General features: G+C 40.5%; 1 protein-coding gene across 1 annotated transcript; it reads left to right on the forward strand.

Annotated features, from left to right (window-relative positions):
* The first annotated feature begins 2,749 nt into the window (after positions 1 to 2,749).
* On the forward strand, positions 2,750 to 4,704 carry LOC139382052 (ras-related and estrogen-regulated growth inhibitor-like protein). Its single transcript, XM_071126016.1, has 4 exons — positions 2,750 to 2,813; positions 2,992 to 3,045; positions 3,150 to 3,226; positions 4,279 to 4,704. The coding sequence occupies exons 1-4, from the start codon at positions 2,750 to 2,752 to the stop codon at positions 4,702 to 4,704; spliced, it is 621 nt and encodes a 206-aa protein (XP_070982117.1).
* Positions 4,705 to 16,777: the final 12,073 nt, after the last annotated feature.

A 16,777-nucleotide genomic window follows, 5' to 3' on the forward strand; every position in this document is an offset into this window, starting at 1 on the left:
CTCTATGGAGATCGGAGAAATTTCCAGAAGGACAACCATCTCTGCAACACTCCACCAATCAGGCCTTTGTGGTAGAGTGGCCAGATGGAAGCCACTCCTCAGTAAAAGGCACATGACAACCCGCTTGGAGATTGAAAAAAGGCACGTAAACACGATTCTCTGGTCTGAGGAAACCAAGATTGAACTCTTTGGCTGGAATGCCAAACGTCACATCTGGAAGAAACCTGGCACCATCCTTACAGTGAAGCATGGTGGTGGCAGCATCATGCCGTGGGATTTCTTTTCAGTGGCAGGCACTGGGAGATTAGTCAGGATTGAGGCAAAGATGAACGGAGCAAGGGACAAGTCTGAATGTCCTGAGGGCCCAGCTAGAGCCCGGACTTGAACCCGATCGAACATCTCTGGAGAGTCCTGAAAATAGCTGTGCAGCAATGCTCCCCATCCAACCTGACAGAGCTTGAGAGGATATGCAGAGAGGAATGGGAGAAACTCCCCAAATACAGGTGTGCAAAGCTTGTAGTGTCATACCCAAAAGACTTGAGGCTGTAATCGCTGCCAAAGGTGCTTCAAGAAAGTACTGAATAAAGGCTCTGAATACTTGTGTAAATGTGAAATTTCAGTTTTTGATCTTAAATAAATTAGCCACAATGTATAAAAAAATGTTTTGCTTTGTCATTATGGGGTATTGTCTGATGATTGACGAGGCAAATCAATTTAATCAATTTTAGAACAAGGCTGTAACGTAATAAAATGTGGAAAAAGTCAAGGGGTTGGAATACTTTCCGAATGCACTATACATGCAAGCATTGTGCAGAGCATTAATGAATGTGTCACTGTCTGTTACCTTGACTAGTCAAATTTCTCTTGACCTGTGCACCTACATTGTAAACTTTCATTCTTAGGCAAATTTGTAGCAACATCATGATGTGTATAGGAAAAATGTGAGAATTACGTAGTAGCCTAAACCTATCGATTAAACATTGATCTGGGTGAATGGAATATGAATGACAGTCATCCAATATGCTGTAATAGAAATAAGGCCATGCTCATAAACAAAAATAATTGTCCTCCCTCTGAAATGACAGACTGCCACTGATATACCCATTGTTTCATTTCCCATAAGCTTAGTATAACTGTTGTACCCCATCAGATCCCATAATATAAGCTTGTTTTACTCCAATGTTTGTAATCAAAGTTAATATAATCAAATCAAATCAAATCAAATTTATTTATATAGCCCTTCGTACATCAGCTGATATCTCAAAGTGCTGTACAGAAACCCAGCCTAAAACCCCAAACAGCAAGCAATGCAGGTGTAGAAGCACGGTGGCTAGGAAAAACTCCCTAGAAAGGCCAAAACCTAGGAAGAAACCTAGAGAGGAACCAGGCTATGTGGGGTGGCCAGTCCTCTTCTGGCTGTGCCGGGTGGAGATTATAACAAAACATGGTCAAGATGTTCAAATGTTCATAAATGACCAGCATGGTCGAATAATAATAAGGCAGAATAGTTGAAACTGGAGCAGCAGCTCTATAAACACTTTATAACCTTAAAACGTGGATGGTGAGTCCACTCAGACAGTAGAACATGGCACTTACGGGTTCGATTCACGCTGGGAGAACCCATATGTAAAATGTATGCAAGCGTGACTAAGTCACGTTGGATAAAGCATCTACTAAATGGCATATATTATACTATGAATTTGAGAGTGGTTACATTTCTTCAGTCCCATCCCTCAGCTTTTCACCAAAACAAACTTTGGGTGACCACTTCATTATTGTTTCAATTAAGGATTCTAGCTTTAAGCATCTGTCCATAGCCTAAGGCTGATGTAAATGTACAGCAAATGATCAGGGAAAATAAAGTACTATACAGGGCCCCAAACCCTAAAGAAAACTGATACACTGGGCTGGTCATTTGACTGATTATCAAATGTTCTGCTTCCATCTAGTGGTTGGTTATAATATCACACCACACTTTTGGTTACATCCCGCTTGGCACACTGGTTAAATCATGGTTGGTTTCACGTCATTTAAATGAAATTACGTTGAACTGACGTCTATGACCAGTGGTAGTTTAATTGAGTTGTCAACTGGTTACATAGGAACTAAAATCACATTCAGATAGTAAGTGTACAGTATACATAAAATGATTACTGTAGGCCTACTGTATGATTTACGCACACTTGCAAAATATTAGTTCCCACTTTCTGCACGCAAACGCGTTTTTACTTTGCCATTTAACTCCATGATTATCCTTGGTAAGTAACCAGGACCTTAAAGCTGCACTGCCTAACTAAAGGTGTACAGGTGTTTTTGGAGACTACAGCCAATCTGTGCTACATCTAGTTTTTTGAGACTAGTTTACACCACGATACTAAGCCAAAACAGCTTCCCCAATACTGTATGCAAATCTAGGATCCTCACCAGACATTAGCTATCGCCTCATGCTTATGCATAATTTCCATTTGGAAGATACCTTTTGCGTATCTACAAGTTTAAAAAATAATGTGAGGTAAATGTGTTGAAAACGTGTTTGTTAACGCTAAAACAATATTTTTTTTCTGCATAAACAGTCAGTAGGCTGTGCTCAATACAATTGCATATTTCGGATTTGAATGGTGCGGAGTATATTTCCACGCCCCTTTAACTAGTGTGCGCACCACTCATTGCGGCATAAAACTCCTCTGCTGCTCTCAACATTATATAAATAGTCCTGATCTAGTCTGACCAATAAACAGCCGCCAGAATCATGACAGGACTGAACGTAGTAGCTAATGTAGTAGTTCTTGGGACAGGCAGAGTTGGAAAATCTGGTAATACCAAATCTCTAATAATTCTCATTATTTATAATTTGTGCAATGTATTCAAAAGTCTTCAGTGATCAGTGGTCCATTTTAGTCAGGATTAGTTTTTCCTTAATTGGCATTGCTGACTGAATCCATTGTTTTCCTCAAAATACAAATGGTAAAAATGATGATAATTATTTCACAGCGCTGACAGTCCGCTTCTTAACTAGAAGATTCATTGGAGAATATGGGGATATTGGTAAGTTTAGTTGGTCTGTCATCACCAGCTATTGTAGTATCAAGTATACATTTTACTACTATATACTGTACAACTAAATTAATACTTATGTTAATTCCTTTCAGAATCAATCTTCAGCCACAATGTTATCGTGGATGGAAGGGACATAACTTTTAACATCTGGGATTCACCGTATTATCAGGTATTACAAAATGTTAACATTTATTCTGTTTCATGTGCTATCATAATGATGTCATATACTCTATTTTGGTTTTACATGGCATTGGGGAAAGCTACTGTATTCACTCTTCTGAAATGACTGCAGGCATTGAGCATATTTGGCAACTTAAACAGAGCACTTCAGTTAGTCATAGGCTACTTTATAAGTACCTGTATGGGACACAGATTTATGATGCTTCCATTTTCCTGTACTGCAGTGAGTATTACTGTCAAAAAAGTGCCTGGTTGTCTTCGACATGAATCCCATTTTACCAGTGGTGGAAAAAGTACTCAATTGTCATACTTGAGTAAAAGTTAAGATAACTTAATAGAAAATTACTCAAGTAAAAGGGGAAGTCACCTAGTAAAATACTACTGGAGTAAAGTCTAGAAGTATTTGGTTTTGAATATACAGTACAGTAATATACAGTATAAAAAAAATGAAATTACAAAAATATACTTATGTATCAAAAGTAAAAATCATTCAAAATACTTATAAGAAAACCAGATGGCACAAGTTAATTTTTTTATTTATCGATAGCCAGGGGCACGCTCCAACACTTCATTTATTTACAAACAAAGCATCTGTGTTTAGTGAGTCTGCCAGATCAGAGGCAGTAGAGATGACCAAGGATGCTCTCTTGATAAGTGCGGGAATTGGACCATTTCTGTCCTGCTAAGCATTCAAAACACTTTTGGGTGTCAGGGAAAATGTATGGAGTAAAAAGGACATTATTTTCTTTAGAAATGTAGTGAAGTAAAAGTAAAAAAATATATAAATACAGTACATATACTCAAAAAAACGACTTAAGTAGAACTTTAAAGTATTTTTTACTTAAGTACATTACACCACTGCATTTTACTAGCACCCTGCATGGCCGCAGTGACTGGACACCATCTCTATCAGCCCAGAGAAATAGGGCTTACATGGACTAACTCATCCCACGATTGGTCCTTTCCCAAATACAAAAATATATCATTCTTTGATCCAAGCAAGCCTATATCAATTGTATATATTATTTTAACCTTTTCCAGGACCTGTCCAGGGAGACCTCCCTATATGAGAAGAGAGTCCAGTGGGCAGACGGTTTTGTCCTGGTCTATAGCATCTGTGACAGGGCCAGCTTCAATGCTGTCACCAAGCTGATCCAGTCCATCAAGGACAACAAGGACTACCTGGGCATGGACAAGGTGCCCATTGTGATCGTGGGCAACAAGAAGGACCTGAATCACAGACGGACAGTCCTCAGTGAGGAGGGCAGACTGCTAGCCCTCACCACAGCCTGCCAGTTCTATGAGGTTACAGCTGCTGAGAACTACCACAGTATCCTCATGGTGTTTCACGGACTAATAGACAGGATACGGGCTTCCAAGTCATCCATTAAGAGGCCAGCTGGAATCAAGGGTATAGTGAAAAGCATGTCTGCAGTTTTTACCAGGAAACGAACAGATTCGCTGTGATACTATGGCACAGAGGAATACATTATACAGTGCATTTGAAAATAATTTTGTAATGTTACAGCCTTATTCTAAAATTGTTTAAATATCCCCCCCCCCCCCCTCATTCTACACACAATACCCCATAATGACAAAGCGAAAACAGATTGACATTTTTGAAAATGTAAATACAGAAACATCTTATTTACATAAGTACTCAGACCCTTTGCTATGAGACTCGGTGCATCCTGTTGAGCTTAGGTGCATCCTGTTTCCATTGATCATCCTTCAATTGATTGGCAATGCATGTCAGAGCAAAACTAAAGCAATGAGGTAGAAGGAATTGTCCGTAGAGCTGCTAGACAGGATTGTGTTGAGGCACAGAGCTGGGAAAAGGTACCAAAAAAATTCTGCAGCATTGAAGGTCCCCCACAACACAGTGGCCTCAATCATTCTTAAATGAAGAAGTTTGGAACCACCAAGACTCTTCCAAGAGCTGGCCGCCCGGCCAAATTGAGCAATCAGGGGAGAAGGGCATTGGTCAGGGAGGTGACCAAGAACCTGATGGTCACTCTGACAGAGCTCCAAAGTTCCTCTGTGGAGATAGAGATGGTTGTCCTTCTGGAAGGTTATCCTGCAGCACTCCACCAATCAGGCCTTTATGGTCGTGACCAGACGGAAGCCACTCCTCAGTAAAAGGCACGTGACAGCCCGGTTGGAGTTTGCCAAAAGGCACCTAAAGGACTCTCAGACCATGAGAAACAAGATTATCTGGTCTGATGAAACCAAGATTGAAGTCTTTGGCCTGAATGCCAAGCATCACATCTTGAGGAAACCTGGCACCATCCCTACAGTGAAGCATGGTGGTGGCAGCATCATGCTGTAGGGATGTTTTTCAGCTGCAGGAACTGGGAGTAGTCAGGATCAAGGGAGAGATGAAGAGAGCAAAGTACAGAGAAATCCTTGATGAAAACCTGCTGAATCCTTTCCGAATGCACTGTATTTTGTCATCAATTTATGGGTCTGACATGATTGCAACCTGTGCTCTGGCATCAGGACATGACTTGTGTGTGCCAAGATCTCCAGAGACTGACTTATGGTTCAGACAGGTTAATGATGGGCAGAAACAATGCAGGTGTGGAAATGGAGATTAGTACCCAAAGTTATTGCTATAGTTGTGGCTGGCTGTTGCAGGACAGGACTGACTTGGATGGGATTGGGATTGTATATTACTTACAAGGAAACAATTCTTTACTGTAACTGTCCTAAAGCTGCTCCTTACACTGAATAATTTTGCAAAGAAATGCATGGGAATGTGATGGCCAAAGTACAATGACATTCTGTGGCTGTCTGGTAAAGGTGCCAAAGTTGGCTCAAAGAGCAAAATGATTTTATGAAATTACTATTATCTTCAACCTTCCTAGGGCAAGCACTTAATTTATTTCATACACAAACATCACCTTTTTTTAAACACTCATGACAAAAAAAAAAATCTTATGAGCTGAATAAAACCCCTTTACCTTCATCTTATTCAATTTATGTAAGATGGGAAAACTGGAATCAATATTGGGCTCCCCTAGACAGAATGAGCAGAACATGACAGATGGAACAAATAAAACAGTTCCTTTCAGATGAAATACCTACAAAATGAATCACACTACCAATTCAAGGCAGGTAAGGATTTAATGCAAAGTGAGGGTGTAAACAAAAACATGTGCTATTAAGAAACAGTAATGAAAGAATATTCTTTATGGTTTAAATTCATGCATGTCCCTCATCGTGATAAAATATGGGTTATTTCTTCAAGACAATCTTTTGTTCAATATTTTCCCATGGTATGTAGTTAATAAAAAAAGGATTCACAGAGTCGGATTTCTCCTCAAATCCAATTTTTAATCCCACTAATGACAGAAAGAGAGCTCAAGGTGGACAGGATCAAGGCACTTCGCTTCATTGGAATATCTGTAGCCAAAGCTAATGATCACAGTCATATTGTTTCAGACATGCTTTTAGATCTTCTTTTGGATACCTGTCAACAGAATAGGAGGCATGCTTTCAAGCAAAGCTTTGGCCCTTTTCTTATTTTTACAATTTCACAAAGAAGCACAGATCATATAAGTACTAAACACCAGAGGTGGGACCAAGTCATTGTTTTACAAGTCACAAGTAAGCCTCAAGTCTTAGCACTCAAGTCAAGTCCCAAATCAAGACAGGCAAGTCCGAGTCAAGTCTCAAGTCAAGACCGACAAGTATCATGTCAAGTCTCAAGTCTCAAGACCTAAACAAGCCATAATGTTCTCTTAGCCAAATGTAATACCGTTTCATATTTTTAACAAGAGTAATAGTTAGTATATTACATTTACGCAAATCATGAATGCTTTTAAAAATATATTTCTTACTTTCCAAATAAACGTAATATTTCCATGGAAATACATGGGTAGCCATAAAAATACACCCCCCCCCCCCATAGAGGTCGACAAACAAGGATCGCAATTGGCCGATGTTTAGCTTGTACACAATCGCCCAACCTTAACACACAGTAGGCTAACATATGTCAATGGCTTTAGGAACAGCAGTAACATCAGGCAGGATTTAGGCTACCAACTGCCTAACCAGTTGTAGCTCAATCTTGGGTGCAATGATCACGTTCCCGCACTGACTGACTGTGTGGAGGTTCATTGATTTAACGTTACGTTAGCCAACATGCAACACTGGCAAAATTATGAGTGATATAGCTGTTGGCTATATTAGCTACGACTTACCATTCTTTGTGTAGCTTCAAATGTCGAACAAGTTGGAAGCTGTTGCGCCTCCTGTCATTTTCTTCCCGCATGTTTTGCAAGTTGCAATCCATTTTTTGTTGATACCCAAAATTATATAAAGACTATGCTGTATCATCTTTCCAAGGGCATCTAAATTAATTTGCCGAAGTTCCTCTGCACTGCCACGCGCAACTTTTTCTCAGCTGGCACAATTTGATTGGCTGCTGTCCAATTCAAACTGGAATCCATTAAATTAAGAGTTGATGCGCTGCACACTTAAAAACAAAATGGGCTTGGGGAGGGTATCAAGTCAGTTCGAGTCAAAAGGATCAAGTCACGAGTCATTGGTGTTAAAGTCAAAGTCGAGTGGCAAGTCGTCATATTTGTGACTCGAGTCTGACTCAAGTCCAAGTCATGTGACTTGAGTCCACACCTCTGCTAAACACACATCATATAAGTACACTGGAACTTCGACACACCTAAATGCACTTGCTATTATTGCATAAAGCTCTACAGATTATGTTGCAATGTTTGAATCACAGCCTTGTTGTATGCTAATATTAAATTGCTGCAAGTTGACGCTGTTAGCCATGCATTAGAGTTGTATCCTCCTGCATGATCTCCACACTGACAATGTATTTAGCGGTGGGGCTGTAGCGGGTGGTACAGTATGCACAGAGTGTGAGGAGTTGTGGAAACTCACAGAGATCTCTCCTCTGTGGGATGAGCTGGCTGGAGACAGAGGTGTAGGACTAGACCAGTATCCTCCTCTGCTTTTGGGGATCTTCCTCAGTACCCTCTGCTTGAGGAGCTGGGCCTGGTCAGAGATCTGGGGCTCCCCGTCCTCATCCCCAGCACTGCAATCAGGCTCAGACCCCTTGTTGGAGGATAACCCTGGTATTGCTTGGTGGTATTGATTCTTGTTCTATATGCATGGCAACCTATACAACTGGTAGATGTTAGTTACTAGCATTCAAAATCACATATTAACCATTGCAACTACATTGTTATTCCCACAGATGTGGTTGGTCTTATACTAACAGTCCTGTTCCAACACGGCTCCTGACTCGGCAGACGATGGATTCCATTCCTGTACCAGGAGACCATTCTCCCGTTCAATTCCTCTAGTTCACTACTGTTGTATGGTGTGCTTGTGAACTTGGTCTGACCCTCCAGACCAGCAAGATTCCCTCACACCTCCTCATTACAGAGATCTCCCAGGGGACTGCCTAATGTGCAGACAGACAGACACTAGCCTGGGAGGCTGCATGGCAGGTAAGCTGGTGCTAGACCCATTGGAGTCCCCCGTCTGTCTGGGTGTGAGGAAACATGCCAGAGCTTAATGAAGCAGACCAGGGTCTGTCTGTGGCACAAACAGCTCACCATCACATTCTTTGACCCCCTGAAGGCCATGCCTCAGCAGGATTCTGGTGTTATAAAACAACCTGATGGAGACATCTCACCTGTCAGACCCTTCTCTGGATTTATGCAACAGAGGAGAAGTGTACTGTAACATAACTGCCATCAGAAATACAAACAGGGAATATGTTTTTGAATAAGAAATTAAACTACATTTGAGAGAGATATGCGAGTATGTGCCTGTGAACATCAAACCTCAAAACAAGTATGGTGTGCATGGGATGAGCAGTTGGCTTTCATTCTGTTTAATACCAACAGATAGAACCACACACTGTACTGTAGATGTCAGTGATGTCCTTGTTCCACATGGCTAGCTCTTTAGAGAGCTGTTCTTATTAAGGACGTGCACACGCAGGCTATTCCAAGCCTTCAGCACACCCTAATTTTACAGATACACTTTCATTACTGGGAACAAAGACACTATATTAAGTTCAGTTCCAAAACATGTTTGAATTTATCTGTCACACACCACAGACTTAACCAGCAGCTTTGTTTTAAGCCACCAGACATGGTCAAAGTAAGTAAAAAGTTAATATCAATGTCTGAAGTAATCTTAAAAATAACCTGCCCTTGCAAATTTGAGACACGTGTTATCTGAGAATGCAACAAATTAGAATTTCAGATGGTGTTTTCAAAGAAAAGCCAACTAGACCTGCCTGCTGTTTGTTCAGGGGATCAGCAGATGTATGATGGCAGGGAGATATTGAATGACATTCTGGCAGTGTCTAAAATCTGGCTTGCCTACTACTTACTTGAACTGCATATTGTGCACTACTCGTAAGCAACAAATATCAGCATACTATGCTCATCTTACTGAGAATGTGATATCTAATGCGCAATTGCGTTGTTTCGGTAGTGTGTCCCCTCAGCTGATTATCAGCTGTTCTGACACATGTGGGTCTCGAAATATGAGCATGTGCAGAGAATTCTACTAGATAAAAAGCTGAAATAAGTATCAAATCCTTGCATTTAAAGCAAGGGTGTCATGCAACCCAAAAATCTCAGGGGGCACAAAGTAAGTTAGGATAGCTTGCTTTTCTAAAGTCTACCATCCTTGCCAGCAGGCAAGCTAGCTACTTTAAATTCCTTAATAGCCTGAAATGACGTCTTGGTAGCAAGATTGGGAGATTGGAACCTCTATGGGGCTAGCTAAAGCCAGCTTCCTAAAATTGCTAGGTGGCTAGTAGTATTACTGAGAAACAAAATCTAAATTTTTACTCCTTCAAAAAACATTTGAAATGTCACGTACTACAAAACATATTTTTTTCACATACCCAAAATGACTTATTTAGAAGGCAAGTGCGGGTTTTCGGACACGGCCACAATATTTAATTAGGAAGCTCTTTGAACAGACCGGCAATTGAGGCCAAATACACTCTGGTATGATCTATAAAGGGCAGTATCCATGCGGGCCTGTAAATCTGCTGACATTAACCAGAAAGCATTGGCTCACCTTCAGGTGACTTTGAACATACATCAAGGTATAGTCTTGCCCTCATCTGTAATTTTTTAAAGAATATACCCTATGTACAAACCCAGTAAAGATGATAAGAAAAGATTAGGCATATCACTGTCATACTGGCCTGGCACATGATACCTATTTGGTTCAGATGAATGCAGTCTTTTATAATGTGATTAAAAAGATAAATTAACTGAGTTTAAGTATTTTGTGCCACAGCTGACACAAAGCATCTAGTTCTAACCGTGTTGTCGCTTTGTCCATGTGGAGCTTATGTTGAGTTTTTGGTCATCTTTTTGACCCTTAGGTCTGGAGGGTCAACGGCAATGCCACAGGAGTGAAATGGGTATTTTCTCTCTGCTTGTCATCATGGCACGTTTTCCTAAGTCACAGCTGATCAATTCCCACAGATAATGTAATTTCCCTTATTGAATACAACCTGCCTTTATCTCATTACTGAGGAAGCAACAGAATCAGGTTGGATTACAGGTTCACTCAATGTTCAGTAAACCTGGGCAACACTGGAAAACAAGATGACAAGACACAAGATTAATAAAACAAGTGTGAAAAGTTTGGAATAACTAATCGATTTTGGTCACAGGAAAAGTCACTAAATTAAATAAATGTTTGTAGTTTGACTGCATCCAGTACATAGTGTTCTGTTTAGGCCTCAATTTTTTATATAACAAGATCATATTACTGCATAGAGAAATAGGGACTAGTGTGGGGAAAGAATGTCCACTGCCTACTGCAGACAGTTACACAATAGTAATAAAACATAATTCTTGGACCACGGTGCTCCAAATAAACATCACCCCACATCCTGCTTGACACGTTACCAAGGGAACTTTTTTAAAGACCCATGATAGGTGCTTTACAGTGCATAATACATTTTTGCAACAAAAATTGAGGGTGGAATTTATGAGTAAGGGCACTATCAATTAAAGTGTATAGGTGTGCCATTGAGCCAACATTGAATGTACTCACCTTCACCAGGTGAGTCAATACCGGAGCCATACCGTGTACGAAACAACTACCTGTAACGTCAGATTTCTTCTTCGTCTGAAGAAGAGTAAGGATCGGACCAAGATGCAGCATGGTAAGTGTTCATGACGATTTATTAAAAACAAACTGAACACTGAAATACAAAATAATAACCGATGTGATGAACCCAGTACCATGTGGCGACAAACACCCACAAACCAACAGCGAAACCCAAGCTATCTAAGTATGATTCTCAATCAGAGACAACTAACGACACCTGCCTCTGATTGAGAACCATACTAGGCTGAACACAAAAACCAACATAGAAAAACAAACAGACTGCCCACCCCAACTCATGCCCTGACCATACTAAATAAAGACAAAACAAAGGAAATAAAAGGTCAGAACGTGACACTACCGTCTAACCACTAGATGAACACACCTAAGAGAGTGCATTTTCAAAATACAAGGTGCAAAACATATGACTTTTATATGTATAACATTATGTATACCATTATATAGCAAACTAGTCACATGTTAATTTGGCCATATCTTATGAAGTGCAATCAAACTCCCCTGCCGAGTCCAACATTAAGGCACTGTATGCTAACTTGTCCTGACATTGACTTTAAACCTCCCAATAAAGGAGTTACCTTGGTCAGCTGGGGGGCTGGAATGTGTGAACTGTAAAACTGTTAAGGCTAAGTGGACATTTTTGCTAAAGAAAAAAATCTGAAGAAATACATGAACTGTTCAGAAATCCCAGCTATCCAATATCCCTTTGCCATTCCTGAACTCCTCAGCAGAGTATTAAGGCCCCCTGCCGAGTTGCTCTCCAAAAGTCCTCTTTCGCCTCCAAGGAGTCAAAATTCGCTATGCAGAGCACTCTCACTGCTGGTCACTTAACTTCAGTACTCCTCCAGGATTTTTCCTTTGCAAGTCAAACTCAAAACATGATGATAAACTTAAGTCAATAGTGGACTACCACTATACTGGAAAGTCATTTTTGGCTAGCATCAATCAAGGTAAACAGGATAGATTCCACTCGTTAGCCTTTGGGTTTCATGTGTTCTTTGCATATTGCTTCATTTGCTTGTGAAATAATCTGAAGTCTCTTAGTCAGGTGACAGGAGACAGATGCCTCTGGTCTGGAGCTGTCTGTCAGTGAGCGCTACACTACTGTATTGTGACAGCTCTGTAAGCCATCTCCCTTTGCACAGGGTGATAATGAGGGCTATTTCACAGACATGGTCAGGGGTCTGCCTGGCTCTACTGCACAGAGAGTTTAGGTAATTACACACACACACATGCATGTGCACGCACACACACACACTTGAGTACATGATGAGATACCTCACTTTGATCATGAAATCCTTTCCCTGTGAACACATTACCTACCAAAACAACAACATGTACTTCTGTCATGGCTATATACCCAAGTCAGTACTAGAAACAATCACTAAATAACCAGTGTCTAATATCTAGCCCCATCAAGGCTTCTCCAGGTAGGGAATATACACTAAACGCCAATAAAGACATTGGAGAATGTTAATAGTATTTATAGCAGGGGGCACCTCTGAACAGAATGTGACTTTAGTTTACATACAACAGTGATGAATTCAACAAAAATATTAACCACTTGTGCCAGTGGTCAACTGTACTGTACCCATAAATTTGTGACTTAATTTCCTGAACAAGTAAAATACATTTTGTACAGTATATGCAATATACTGTTTATATACTGTTTCATGTGCAATATACTACCGGCGTGCAGGGCAGATGTTTAAGGTACAGGTGCACATGGTCATTATCTGGTCGATTGCAATCGACTGGTCGATCTCCACGGATGTCCTAGTCGATTGCCAAACATTTCTGTACATAACCCAAATATAAAGCCTTATGTTCCAATTATTTTATTTGTTTTGCGCCGTTTAAAGTAGTTGCACTTGATTCAGCTGTCCCATTTTTAACCATTTCATGTGTCTGATGGGCGTCTTTCTTTTTCCCAACGCAGTTAAGCCAAAACCGCACCCTGTTATTGACGGACGTTCTACTATGCTCCCATTGGCTAGCTAGCGTTGTCTCACTCACAGGCGATCAGCGCAGAGACAGTGACCTTCCAAGGTAAGGATGGAAAGTGTAATTTAACAATTAGCTGCCTACCGTAATAAAGGCATATTATTATTCAATGAGTTGTAAAAATATCTCAGAACTCCGCAGAATTCCCTCAATTGAAGGTCAGCTAAGTTAACCTAGGCTACTTAACATTACTAGCTCAGTATTTTAAGTTGTTATATTATCATTAGTAGTCTATTATCAGGTAAAGCATATACTTCATATTAATAATTTCTCAAATATTTATTAGCTAATCATTCAGTCGAATACGCTATGCGTTACGGCCATTGAATCTGTCTGAACGTTAAGGGGAGTTAATGGCTAGCTCTGTCCACGCATTCTGTTATTATATTTTTCAATCTTGAAATACAAGGACAAATGTTATTTATCAGTGACTGAAATATCGCGCTAGGTGATACTAACTTCCGGACTTGGAGAGCGCTCAAAGCGTTGTAGAACGCCCCTCTGAATAACGGGGCGTGATTTTGGCTTAACTGCGTTGGTACCATCTCCTCTTACCCGGCGGGCCCGGAGAGCAAATTAATTGCACCTATAGCTCAGCTCGCCATGTCTGCAGCTCCCAAGAGCCCACAGCTAAATTGATAGCCGTCTGTGCGAGATTTCAAAACATTAAAAATCATGACTAGAGACTGTCAACGAATACAGCACAGAGCTACTGTTTTTATGAGCGAGTTAAAGATTTTACTCAGCAATGTCAAAACTTTATTTTGCACTTTTATAAGGCATGAAACGCCCTCTACCTATCCACTCGAGCTACAACGTGTAACGATAGACTTACGTTGTTATTATTATCGATATACTTGCGTTGTTATTAGCGGCTTGTCTTTCTAATATTGAGGCGTATTTCATGTTCTCTGGTCATACGAGTAACAACATGAATTGGAGTCTGAAATAAGGACGTGCGACTTGACTTTCGCCATCAGCTGGAAGACGGTGTCTCCTTTTGAGTCAATCAGCGGAATGAGGAAGAACTGATGGACCATCAGATCCCTCCATCAGAACAGATTTCAGAAATTACAATCAATTGAAGCTGTTTTCCTGGTGTTTTTACAGACTTTTATGTCCAAAAATGAATGAACACATTTGTTTTGCTCAGAAAACCTGGGGGGAGGGGGCAAATACCCTGGGGCGGCAGGGCAGCCTAGTGGTTAGAGCGTTGGACTAGTAACCGGAAGGTTGCAAGTTCAAACCTCCCAAGCTGACAAGGTACAAATCTGTCGTTCTGCCCCTGAACAGGCAGTTAACCCACTGTTCCTAGGCCGTCATTGAAAATAAGAATTTGTTCTTAACTGACTTGCCTGGTTAAATAAAGGTTAAAAATAAAATAAAAAATAAAACCATGCTCGCCAGTTTGGGAACCCTGACCTGGGGCCTAGACATTTCTGTTTCATGTTTGATAGGCCTTCGATACATTTTCATTTAGCCAACCATTTCTTACCCTCTGAGTGGGCGCAATGCTTATTGTGCACATGAACGTTCACCCGACTCACTCACGAGGCAGAAATTCAGTTCATTTAATTCCATTTTTTCATATTTTGCAGGTTATGTTGGAGTTCCGTGTGTTTGTGTCCAAAGTCTCGTTCATTCTGGTTGTGCGTAACAGAAGCGTGCGTGCCTCAGTGAGCAGTCAGAACGTTGAATAAGAGACAATGATTGTTCTACTGTATGTATCCATGGTGTTGAAATATCATTAATGATCATTAAGTCTGAATAAGAAGAATGTACCAATGCAACAATGTAAGTAGAAATTGCCTTTTACATTTTACATTGTAGAACCAGTTTATTGGTTGTAAATTGGGTAATTGTAATTGGGTTATTGTGTGGCCCATGGGGCCAAGTGCTTCTATTATGTAGGTCTACCTGTTTTTTCTTTTTTTTTTCTTTCACCTTTATTTAACCAGGTAGGCCAGTTGAGAAGAGGTTCACATTTACATCTGCGACCTGGCCAAGATAAAGCAAAGCAGTGCAACAAAAACAACACAGGGTTGCACATAAACAAACGTACAGTCAATAACAGGATATAAAAATCTATGTACAGTGTGAGCAAATGTAGAAGATTAGAAAGGTAAGGCAATATATTGGCCATAGAGGCAAAAATAATTACAATTTAGCATTAACACTGGACTGATAGATGTGCAAGTAGAGATACTGGGGTGCAAAATAGCAAAAAGGTAAAAAACAATATGGGGATGAGAAAGTTGGGTATGCTATTTACAGTTTGGCTGTGTACAGGTACAGTGATCGGTAAACTGCTCTGACAGCTAATGCTTAAAGTTAGAGGGAGATATAAGTCTCCAGCTTCAGTGATTTTTGCAATTCGTTCCAGTCATTGGCAGCAGAGAACTCGGAGGAAAGGCGGCCAAAGGAGTTGGCTTTGGGGATAACCAGTGAAATATACCTGCTGGAGCACGTGCTACGGGTGGGTGTTGCTATGGTGACCAGTGAGCTGAGATAAGGCGGGGCTTTACCTAGCAAAGACTTGACCTGGATCCAGTGGGTTTGGCTACAAATATGAAGCGAGGGCCAGCCAACGAGAGCATACGGGTCACAGTGATGGGTGGTATATGGGGATTTGGTGACAAAACGGATTGCATTGTGTTGGGGAATAATCAGAATTAGTTGGTAACATATGTAAGATGTTTTATATTCATCATATGTTTGTAAGTTACTTCTCATCAGAATGTTTATTTTTGTATAATACTGTGGCCGGGTTGCAGTCATCTGTTCTCTGTCAAGACTAAGTTACTTGTTCCGCAGAGAGGGGAGAGGTCAAGCGTGTATCTCTTGGCTCCACAATGTCTGTGTGCCAGTCAATGTGTCTCTGTGATCTTGTCAAGGAGGGGTGGATTTGATATATGCCTGTTGATATGAGGATTTGTTTTATGGTTCTGAGTTTGAGAAAAGAACATAGTTTAGGAGACAAAGCTGAATGATAAATTATGGCCAATGCTGTCTGGCTATGTGTGTCTTTGCTATAAAGGATCTCAGTTGCAATGTGTAAGGGACTCTCAAAGAATTTATTTATAGACACTGAATTGATCTCCTGAGTCACAGGGTTGTGATGGAGCTCATATAATTAAAGATGGACTTTATGATAACTCTGACTTGTGTGTGGTTTGCTCTCATGATTTGGTAAATACAGGAAATTTCCACGACAATTGTGATAGACTACATCCAGTTTGCTGAGTAGAGTGTTAGAGGCTATTTTGTAAATGACATCGCCAAAGTCAAGGATCGTTAGGATAGTCCATTTTACGAGGGTATGTTTGGGCAGCATGAGTGAAGGAGGCTTTGTTGTGAATTAGGAAGCCAGTTATACAGTGCCTTGCGAAAGTAT

This window comes from Oncorhynchus clarkii, chromosome 2, assembly GCF_045791955.1.
Source record: "Oncorhynchus clarkii lewisi isolate Uvic-CL-2024 chromosome 2, UVic_Ocla_1.0, whole genome shotgun sequence".
Classification (NCBI taxonomy): domain Eukaryota; kingdom Metazoa; phylum Chordata; class Actinopteri; order Salmoniformes; family Salmonidae; genus Oncorhynchus; species Oncorhynchus clarkii.

Coding starts and splice junctions, on each gene's coding strand:
- LOC139382052 (XM_071126016.1), top strand. CDS start 2,750: ATGACAGGACTGAACGTAGTAGCTAATGTAGTAGTTCTTGGGACAGGC. Junction 3,046..3,149: donor TGGAGAATATGGGGATATTG/GTAAGTTTAGTT, acceptor AATTCCTTTCAG/AATCAATCTTCAGCCACAAT. Junction 3,227..4,278: donor GGGATTCACCGTATTATCAG/GTATTACAAAAT, acceptor AACCTTTTCCAG/GACCTGTCCAGGGAGACCTC.